The sequence below is a fragment of the Doryrhamphus excisus genome, linkage group LG8 (assembly GCF_037039965.1).
Source record: "Doryrhamphus excisus strain RoL-2023G ecotype Guam linkage group LG8, RoL_Dexc_Guam_v1.1, whole genome shotgun sequence".
In the NCBI taxonomy this organism is placed as follows: domain Eukaryota; kingdom Metazoa; phylum Chordata; class Actinopteri; order Syngnathiformes; family Syngnathidae; genus Doryrhamphus; species Doryrhamphus excisus.
This window is the reverse complement of record NC_136364.1, coordinates 15,928,697-15,940,000: the sequence shown is the minus strand read 5'-3', so window position 1 is coordinate 15,940,000 and position 11,304 is coordinate 15,928,697. Positions and strand designations below refer to the sequence as shown.

The 11,304-nt window shown below is 35.0% G+C and overlaps 1 protein-coding gene across 6 annotated transcripts in view; it reads right to left on the bottom strand.

Moving 5' to 3' along the window:
- The window catches only part of stx1a (syntaxin 1A (brain)), a 57,531-nt gene that overhangs the window by 1,146 nt on the left and 45,081 nt on the right, over positions 1 to 11,304 (bottom strand). Inside the window, exons 7-10 of one of the 6 annotated variants that reach the window (XM_058079852.2) lie at positions 10,492 to 10,565; positions 10,274 to 10,408; positions 4,666 to 4,776; positions 1 to 158 (exon numbers count right to left, since the gene is read on the bottom strand). The exon at positions 1 to 158 is cut by the window's left edge and continues 1,146 nt beyond it. In XM_058079852.2, the coding sequence (XP_057935835.1) occupies positions 81 to 158; positions 4,666 to 4,776; positions 10,274 to 10,408; positions 10,492 to 10,565 (398 nt within the window). In that variant the 3' untranslated portion in view covers positions 1 to 80. Of the gene's footprint in view, positions 159 to 2,208; positions 2,804 to 4,536; positions 5,033 to 10,273; positions 10,409 to 10,491; positions 10,566 to 11,304 lie in introns of those variants that run through there. The other 5 variants (XM_078792912.1, XM_058079855.2, XM_058079853.2 and 2 more) reach the window with 5 other exon arrangements.

The following is an 11,304-nucleotide window of genomic DNA, read 5'->3' as shown; positions in this document are numbered from 1 at the left end:
CCCCTCGTGCCCCAACATAGCGTAATACCGTTGCATTTGTGGAAAATGGCAAAAAAATCATAAAGTGTGCGTCTAACGTTTCAGGCCAGCGTGCCGCCGACGGCAGACGCTATGATGATGCCCAGAATGACACAGCATATAATAATCATGATTTTCTTCTAATGAGTGTACATAAGGTAAAAGAAGAGTCCATCCACGGCAGCAGGTGGGGGGGTCAGAAGAAAACATGTTAGAAATATTTCATTTCATAAACACACATGCAGTAAACTGCAGGGACAAAAGTATAAGGACATTGTTCTTATGTGATGTTTACATTGTACAATGGCGGCTCAGCTCCACCTGTTTTTCCGGTCAGTTGCTTTATTACAGCATCGAACGCACTAGAACGACGGAGTATTGAAGCCACATTAAAAAAAAAAATCTTAAGATTTTAAGAATAAAGTTGTAAATTTTACAAGGAAAAAAAAAGTTGTACATTTATGAAAAATGTCAGATTTTCAGAATATAATGTAAATTTGAATGTAAATTTAGGAGGAAAAAGCTGTGTTTGCATGAAAAGAAATCGTAAATTTACGAGAATAAAATCGCGAATTTTCAAAAGCTAAAAAAAAATTAATGACTTTTTCATTTCTTTATTTACGAAAAAAAAGTTGTCAATTTACGATGTCAAAAATTTCTTTTAATCCTGTGTCATTTGAAGAAAGGTGAAGCCCTACTTCAGTTTGAAATTTAAGTCCATAACGTCATGAATAGCCTTTTAATAGCGTTTTAAAAACAAAAAAAAAAAATTCATGACTTTTTCATTTCTTTATTTACGAAAAAAAAATTGTCAATTTACAATGTCGGAAATTTCTTTTAATCCTGTGTCATTTGAAGAAAGGCGAAGCCCTACTTCAGTTTGAAATTTAAGTCCATAACGTCATGAATAGCCTTTTAATAGCGTTTTAAAAACAAAAAAAAAAAATTCATGACTTTTTCATTTCTTTATTTACGAAAAAAAGTTGTCAATTTACGATGTCAGAAATTTCTTTTAATCCTGTGTCATTTGAAGAAAGGTGAAGCCCTACTTCAGTTTGAAATTTAAGTCCATAACATCATAAATAGCTTTTTAATAGCGTTTTAAATAGCTACAAAAACAACAATATTGTTTAAAGGTAAGTTACAAACTACAACTTTATTCTCAAAAATTTGTGAGAAAAAAAAAAGTTGTAAGAAAAATTTACTGCCTTGGATCATTCAAAGACAAACAAAAATGGCTGGGGTTTTTTTCCTCAGTTGCCGTGGCAACTGAATGAGAGGCTCAAAGGACACACAAGTTAAAAGTTAAGAAAATAAAGTAGTATTTTCTGTAAATTTATGACTTTATTCTCATAAATTTACAACTTTTTTTCTTGTAAATACAACTTTTTTCTCATTAATTTTCCCACTTTTTTTGCCCAGTATATTCATGACGTTATTCTCGTAAATTTATGACTTTTTTCCTTGTAAATACAACTTTTTTTCTCATTAATTTTCTGACTTTTTCCCTCGGTAAATGTATAACTTTATTCTCGTAAATTTCCGACTTTTTTCCTTGTAAATACAATTTTTTTCTCATTAATTTTCCGACTTTTTACCCCCGTAAATGTATGACTTTATTCTCGGAAATTTACAATTTTTTTCTTTTAAATCCAACTTTTTTCCTCACAAATTTTCTGACTTATTTTCTCCTGGTAAATTTATAACTCTATTCTCGTAAATTTACAACTTTTTTCTTGTAAATACAACTTTTTTCTCATTAATTTATAGACTTTTTTGCCCTGGTAAATTTATGACTTTATTCTCGTAAATTTATGACTTTTTTTTTCTTTTGAATACAACTTTTTTCTGGTGAATTTTCTGACTTTTTCCCACGATAAATTAATGACTTTATTCTCCTAAATTTATGACTTTTTTCCTCATACATTTTACAACTTTTCCCCCCGTACATTGAATAAAGCAACAAGTCTCCTGTATTCAGTCCTTGGTAAGGAGTGGAGACTAAAATGATGCATCCAGCAATGGCTGGATGCCCTAACTAGCACACAGTATGTGTTTGTTTTTGTTATTTTTATCCTCAAATACTAACAACGGTGGATTTGCCTTATCAATGTGTGACAAGCAATGGTCAAAAATGTCATAGTACCTGCTTTTACTTATGAAATATTGTCACCAGCAAGTAGAGCTGAGCCAAGTTGGTACCATGCAAGGGTGTTCCTGCTATTCATCAGACAGCAGCTGAACAATAATAGTTGTGTGTTGACTTATAATCAGAAGATGGTCAACCCGTACAGCTATACACACTACACTGACTATTCTCATTGTATATTCAAGTTTCATTTCCTGTATATGATATTTATAAGATATGATGAAATGTTTGATCTCTTAAACCCCGTCAGGTACCTTTGGGATGAACCGGAGCAGTGTCCCAATATTTTTGTCCTAACTGTGAACTTACAACAACAGGAACAAGATACAGATTTTGTGGAGTGTGTATATATAAAGAATACAAAAACAGTTTGTGTTGGTAGTAAAGCATGCAAAGGGTCATGCGTTTGACATGCATGTGAATCACTACATCAATGCAATGGACTTTATTAAGGACACTTCCTTTCCAGGGCTGCAGGCCGCTATGCTGTTTCAGCAAAACGGGCCTCTTTATGACAGTCACATGTCCTGATTGTTCTGTGAAGGATCACGTCATTCCCTAACTGAGTCCAACCGCCAGACAAACAACGAGGACGGTCAAACACACGGCGATACAACCTCCTATCAGGATCACTTTCTGCGGGAGGGAGGAATGGGTGAGGAGACAGGAAGTGTCAGGAAGTGATTGAGCAAATCACAAGAAGGATTGGATGCAGGAAAAAGAAAAGCAACCTCGCTTCCTTACTTTTAAGGAAACTTTAAAAATAATGTTGTCAATATCAGTGAGACCGAAAAAGTACCGTATTTTCTGGACTATAAGTCGCTCCGGAGTATAAGTCGCACAAGGCCAAAAATTAGGTAGAACAAAACATACCGTATTTTTCAGACTATAAGTCGCACTTTTTTCATAGGTTGGCTGTTCCTGCAACTTATACACCAGAGCGACTTATAAATGAAAAAACTGTTTATGTTACATAAACACTGGACACCTTTTCTTTTCGTGTTTATTTTTTGTGTAGCTGAATAACGATTGTGTTAGCATATCTTATTGTTCTCTATTCTTTTATTAATGTTAGAACTTGCCTTCCAAGATGACGTAATGTCTGTTTTGGTCAAGTAGTTTGTAAAATAAATTACCCGCAAAAAATGTGACTTATACTCCAGTGCGACTTATGTATGTTTTTTTTCTACCTAATTATGCATTTTTGGCCTTGTGCGACTTTTTCGTCCGGAGCGACTTATAGTCCAGAAAATACGGTACATAAATCACATTGGAGTATAAGTCGCATTTTTTTTTTAAGATATGCTAACACAATGGTTATTCAGCTACAGAAAAAATAAACATGAACAGAAAAGGTGTCCAGTGTTTATGTAACATAAACAGTTTTTTCATTTATAAGTCGCTCTGGAGTATAAGTCGCAGGAACAGCCAACCTATGAAAAAAAAGTGCGACTTATAGTCCGGAAAATATGATAAACAGTATATAGTATGCCTAAGGATAAGGTCAATAACTAACATTAATAAAAGAATAGAGAACATGCTGAATAGGTGTAAGATATGCTAACACAATGGTTATTCAGCTACACAAAAAATAAACATGAACAGAAAAGGTGTCCAGTGTTTATGTAACATAAACAGTTTTTTCATTTATAAGTCGCTCTGGAGTATAAGTCGCAGGAACAGCCAACCTATATAAAAAAAGTGTGACTTATAGTACGGAAAATACTGGAAAGTAGTAGATTTTAGTAAAACAGGATAAGGTGCAGTTGAATGACAGGTAGAAAAGCTCTGACCAAACCAAAAAGTGGTTGGTTTGCATGTACTATAAATATCTACACCCGGATTATAAAAATGCCCGTTTTTTTTTTTTTTTTTTTTTTTTTTTTTTTTTTTTAGAAGTACAAATAGAGTACTCCAGTTTTGATTTTTTTTAAGTTTTTGACAAAAAAATGTTGCTTTGCTTATTATTCTACAATATTGCACATAACAACTAGCATGTTTAACTTGCACCGTATGATTCCTCGGAGTTGATGCACCCTGTGCGTTGCTTTTATTGAGTGCGACAGCTAAATAACCTACCATGGGGCCACGGAAAGTTGCGATTGCCAGATTGCTGGCATTCACAATCCTTATGTGAAACATGAACACAGTGGGAGAAAACTAGTTAGTGTGAGCTAGCTAACAATGCTTGTCATGGGATGTACCTATTTTTATGCTAAAGCCCGAACAAAAAAAAACACGATTTTATTTACATAACTGACTTATATATGAACCACTGAGCCCAAATATTAGATTGTGAAGGTGTCCCTAATGGGGTGATAGGCAGATGAATAAAGAGAACATTTACTTTTTTTTTTTTTAAACTGAGATGACACCCACGCCCACAACACGCAAGCGCCACATGCATGAGCACAAACTCCGGCATGCATGCCCAACGGTTACACAACAACAACACGCCATGCCGATCGGCCCTGGCCGTCCTCTGCTTGGTGACTCACCCTCCGAGCTTTACTCTGGTATTTAACTGCCTTCTTGGTGTCTGAAACCGCCCTCTCCACATAGTCTACCGAGTGCTCCACATTGTACTCTATGCGGTCTATCATCTCTCCCTGGGAGAGGCCGGAAAGAGGACAGGAAACGTGTCCGGGAGGAGAAAAGGGGAGGAAGCGTGGGTGATAGACGACAAGGAAAAGAGAAGGAAAGGGGAGGAAAAAGAAAAGAGTTAGATTCCAAACGTCTGTGTGTGTTTCTCACCCTCTTGCTGGTCTTTTTAAACTTCTTGCATTTGGGGATGTTGTTCTTTGCTTGGTCCACATGGTGCTGTGCCCCCAAGACACTGTGCTCAATGTTGTTCACCAGCTCGCCCTGCACAACAACAACAACAGGTATCAATACCCGGGTATTGATTAAGGCTCTAAGTGCAATATATTAAGTTCTAAGTGCAGTATTTCTATAATGCCTCATATTAACTCACTAGCAAGATGTCATATTTCTATAACGCCTCATATTAACTCACTAGCAAGACGTCATATTTCTATAACGCCTCATATTAACTCACTAGCAAGATGTCATATTTCTATAATGCCTCATATTAACTCACTAGCAAGACGTCATATTTCTATAACGCCTCATATTAACTCACTAGCAAGATGTCATATTTCTATAACGCCTCATATTAACTCACTAGCAAGATGTCATATTTCTATAACGCCTCATATTAACTCACTAGCAAGATGTCATATTTCTATAACGCCTCATATTAACTCACTAGCAAGATGTCATATTTCTATAACGCCTCATATTAACTCACTAGCAAGATGTCATATTTCTATAACGCCTCATATTAACTCAATAGCAAGATGTCATTTCTATAACGCCTCATATTAACTCACTAGCAAGATGTCATATTTCTATAACGCCTCATATTAACTCACTAGCAAGATGTCATATTTCTATAACGCCTCATATTAACTCACTAGCAAGATGTCATATTTCTATAACGCCTCATATTAACTCACTAGCAAGATGTCATATTTCTATAACGCCTCATATTAACTCACTAGCAAGACGTCATATTTCTATAACGCCTCATATTAACTCACTAGCAAGACGTCATATTTCTATAACGCCTCATATTAACTCAATAGCAAGACGTCATATTTCTATAACGCCTCATATTAACTCACTAGCAAGACGTCATATTTCTATAACGCCTCATATTAACTCACTAGCAAGACGTCATATTTCTATAACGCCTCATATTAACTCACTAGCAAGACGTCATATTTCTATAACGCCTCATATTAACTCACTAGCAAGACGTCATATTTCTATAACGCCTCATATTAACTCACTAGCAAGATGTCATATTTCTATAACGCCTCATATTAACTCACTAGCAAGACGTCATATTTCTATAACGCCTCATATTAACTCACTAGCAAGATGTCATATTTCTATAACGCCTCATATTAACTCACTAGCAAGACGTCATATTTCTATAACGCCTCATATTAACTCACTAGCAAGACGTCATATTTCTATAACGCCTCATTAACTCACTAGCAAGAAGTCATATTTCTATAACGCCTCATATTAACTCACTAGCAAGATGTCATATTTCTATAACGCCTCATTAACTCACTAGCAAGACGTCATATTTCTATAACGCCTCATATTAACTCAATAGCAAGACGTCATATTTCTATAACGCCTCATATTAACTCACTAGCAAGACGTCATATTTCTATAACGCCTCATATTAACTCACTAGCAAGACGTCATATTTCTATAACGCCTCATATTAAATCACTAGCAAGATGTCATATTTCTATAACGCCTCATATTAAATCACTAGCAAGATGTCATATTTCTATAACGCCTCATATTAACTCACTAGCAAGACGTCATATTTCTATAACGCCTCATATTAATTCACTAGCAAGATGTCATATTTCTATAACGCCTCATATTAACTCACTAGCAAGACGTCATATTTCTATAACGCCTCATATTAACTCACTAGCAAGACGTCATATTTCTATAACGCCTCATATTAACTCACTAGCAAGACGTCATATTTCTATAACGCCTCATATTAACTCACTAGCAAGACGTCATATTTCTATAACGCCTCATATTAACTCACTAGCAAGACGTCATATTTCTATAACGCCTCATATCAACTCAATAGCAAGACGTCATATTTCTATAACGCCTCATATCAACTCAATAGCAAGACGTCATATTTCTATAACGCCTCATATTAACTCAATAGCAAGACGTCATATTTCTATAACGCCTCATATCAACTCAATAGCAAGACGTCATATTTCTATAACGCCTCATATTAACTCAATAGCAAGACGTCATATTTCTATAACGCCTCATATTAACTCACTAGCAAGACGTCATATTTCTATAACGCCTCATATTAACTCACTAGCAAGACGTCATATTTCCATAACGCCTCATATTAACTCACTAGCAAGACGTCATATTTCTATAACGCCTCATATTAACTCACTAGCAAGACGTCATATTTCTATAACGCCTCATATTAATTCATTAGCAAGACGTCATATTTCTATAACGCCTCATATTAACTCACTAGCAAGACGTCATATTTCTATAACGCCTCATATTAACTCACTAGCAAGACGTCATATTTCTATAACGCCTCATATTAACTCACTAGCAAGATGTCATATTTCTATAACGCCTCATATTAACTCACTAGCAAGACGTCGTATTTCTATAACGCCTCATATTAACTCACTAGCAAGACGTCATATTTCTATAACGCCTCATATTAACTCAATAGCAAGATGTCATATTTCTATAACGCCTCATATTAACTCACTAGCAAGACGTCATATTTCTATAACGCCTCATATTAATTCACTAGCAAGATGTCATATTTCTATAACGCCTCATATTAACTCACTAGCAAGATGTCATATTTCTATAACGCCTCATATTAACTCACTAGCAAGACGTCATATTTCTATAACGCCTCATATTAACTCACTAGCAAGACGTCATATTTCTATAACGCCTCATATTAACTCACTAGCAAGATGTCATATTTCTATAACGCCTCATATTAACTCACTAGCAAGACGTCATATTTCTATAACGCCTCATATTAACTCACTAGCAAGATGTCATAGTGTATCCTATCCTATCCTATCCTGGACACAACATCACAACACTGAATCTAAAAGGAGGATTTGCATATTTGGATTTGCGTTGCCCCCTACTAAAAAATCTAAATATGGACACCGCCCCCCAGGATTTGGAGATCAAAAGTCTTGGTGCATGCACTTCTACAAAGAAAATGGAAAATTAAGTCAATTACCTTTTTGTATTAGATGGCGAGTGCCGCTGTGTTCTTGACAGCTTAGTTTCATTGTGGAGACAAAGTGTGGAAAAAAAACGAGGCACAGAAAACAGTAGAAGTTGAAAGGGTGGATGGGGGGGTGAGGGGGGGGGGTAAGCTGAGAAATATCAACAGACAATCATGTAGCATTTCATGACAGAGAGGTTAGTGAATTAAATATTTGGAATTAAATCATTCATTTGCACAGCAAAAAAAAATGTGTATGTACACAATAACAAAGACGCATACACATACATTATATTTCATATATACAGCAGAGATATATTATGGGAATACGTTCTTAATCATAATTTCAGGAGCAAAACAAACACTATCATCCTTATATCGCATCTTTTGTTGACTTTGTTCAGTCATGTAAATAGACATGATGAATATTTGATTTTATTCATAAAAGGCAGCTCTGCAGAGAGAAACCTGCTTATTTTTGTGACTTCCACTTGTCTAAATTATGAATTACTTGTATTCATTATGCAAATATACTGTTGTTTTTAAATATTAAATATTTTTTCAATATGATTTAACCTACAGTCCTACGTTGCTCCCTCACTCTGTATATTTTTGTGGTTGATTATGGTGTATTATATGCCCATAAAAGCATCAAAATGTTCTACATAAATGAAGTAAAATACTAATACAGATGAATGCAATACAAGATGGTAATAAACTGTAGCCTGCATTGGCCACTAGGTGTCACTAAAAACACGCATAGGACTTATTATTATTTCATCATCATAATAATAGCAACAACACGGGCTACTGTTGTGGCCATAGTCCAGCTAAAACCCAACTTTGAAGATCCAACGTCCAGAAGACATTTATTGAAGTCTTATTTAGGTCTAAATTTTTTTTGAAAAAAAATCAAAAAAAAAAGTGCAGTTCCCCTTTAAGGTACTTTATAGTGAGATAACAATGCTCATGCAATATACTATGTTGAAATGCCTCTCTAAATAGAAATACTATATAGAAATATCAATAAATATATACATATAATAAATATAAAATATATAATACATATAATATAATAAATGTAATATAAATACTAAATAGAAGATATGGTACTTTGTATAGTTAAAATAGGTGTGTCCGGATACCGTGCATTGTTAGCCAGCTCATATTAACTCATATTGTGGTGTTACAATGCATATACTAAAAGAGAAAGAAATATGTATTCATGTTTCATATAAGTGTTATGAATGGTGGGCAAAATTCCCCCCAAAAAAGTGCCAGTCCCCTTTAAGGTACCCTATAGCAAGATAACTACTATCACAATGCTCTTGCAATATACTATGTTGAAATGCCTCTCTAAATAGAAGTACTATATAGAAATATAAATAAATATAATATAATAAATATAAAAGTATATAATAAATATAATATAATACATATAATATAAATACTAAATAGAAGATATGGTACCTTGTATAGTTAAAATAGGTGTGTCCGGATGCCGTGCATTGTTAGCCAGCTCATATTAACTCATATTGTGGTGTTATATTGCATATAAAAAAAAAAGTATTCATGTTTCATATACGTAAGGGTTGCAAATGGCAGGCAAAATTCCCCAAAAAAGTGCAGTTCCCCTTTAAGGTACTTTATAGCGATGCTCATGCAATATACTATGTTGAAATGCCTCTTTAAATAGAAGTACTATATATAAATATAAATAAATATAACATAATAAATATAAAAATATCTAAAAATATAATATAATATAATATAATATAATATAATATAATATAATATAATATAATATAATATAATATAATATAATATAATATAATATAATATAATATAATATAATATAATATAATATAATATAATATAATATAATAAATAGAAGATATGGTACTTTGTATAGTTAAAATAGGTGTGTCCGGATGCAGTGCATTGTTAGCCAGCTCATATTAACTCATATTGTGGTGTTACAGCATATACTAAAAGAGAAAGAAATATGTATTCATGTTTCATATAAGGGTTATGAATGGTTGGCAAAAAAAGTGCAGTTCCCCATTAAGGTACTTTATAGCGAGATAACTACGCTCATGCAGTATACTATGTTGAAATGCCTCTCACAGGGGTTGCATTAAAAGGCAAACCAACCAACTCTATATTGTTGCTATTGCCAATTTATTCCTGTACTGCATATGGAAAAATAATTGCATCCGTTTCCCAAGAAGCCAAGAGATAAGAGAAGCGTTGTTCACCTGGCTCTCCACCAACATGGCCATGTCCATGAACATGTCATGAAGCTCTCGGATGCTGTTTTCCAGCTTGATGATCTCGTTGTGCCGCGTCTCAATCTCGTTCATGGCCTGCTGGGTGATGTTGTCCATGATGATCTACGCATTGGACGACAACACACACACGTTTTGTTGAAGTGACCATGCATGAACGGGAACGGACACTTTTGTCGCTTACTTACTCCCGATGTGAAGATAGCTGGGTTGTCGCTTTCCAACATACTTTCCAGCTCCTCGTTTGTTGTATTTCTTCCAGCTAAAAAAAAATGGAAGAAAGTGACAATTAGCTAAAAACTTGTTATTAATTGGAATTCACCTCTCCATCCGTCCACATGATTCCCACCCGGCATAACTTTAATTAAAAGGAAACGTTTGTCCTTCTCTATTTGCTCTCTTGCCATCTGACTCCTCTACTTTTTAATACATTACAGGAACGCATGTGATTTAAAAATAATTGGTGTCAAAATTCAGAGCAGGCATCATCCCGCTGGAGCCAAGCAGAAGAACTACTTCTATATATTACATATATTACACAGCTAGGAGACCAGGGTTCAATTCCACCCTGGGCCATCTCTGTGTTGAGTTTGCATGCAATTAATAATTATAATTATAAGCAGCTGGTGGCAAACTTCCTGAAGTCCTACAAAACCCTTGACTGCAATATGTCACTGGAGATGCACTTTTTGCATTCCTATCTTGTTAGTGCATGGTTATCGTGCAGGCCTCACAGCTAGGAGACCCTAGTTCAATTCCACTCTCGGCCATCTCTGTGTGGAGTTTGCATGTTCTCCCCGTGCATGTGTGGGTTTTCTCCGGGTACTCCGGTTTCCTCCCACATTCCAAAAACATGCTAGGTTAATTGGCGACTCCAAATTGTCCATAGGTAAGAATGTGAGTGTGAATGGTTGTTTGTCTATATGTGCCCTGTGATTGGCTGGCCACCAGTCCAGGGTGTACCCCCGCCTCTTGTCCGAAGACAGCTGGGATAGGCTCCA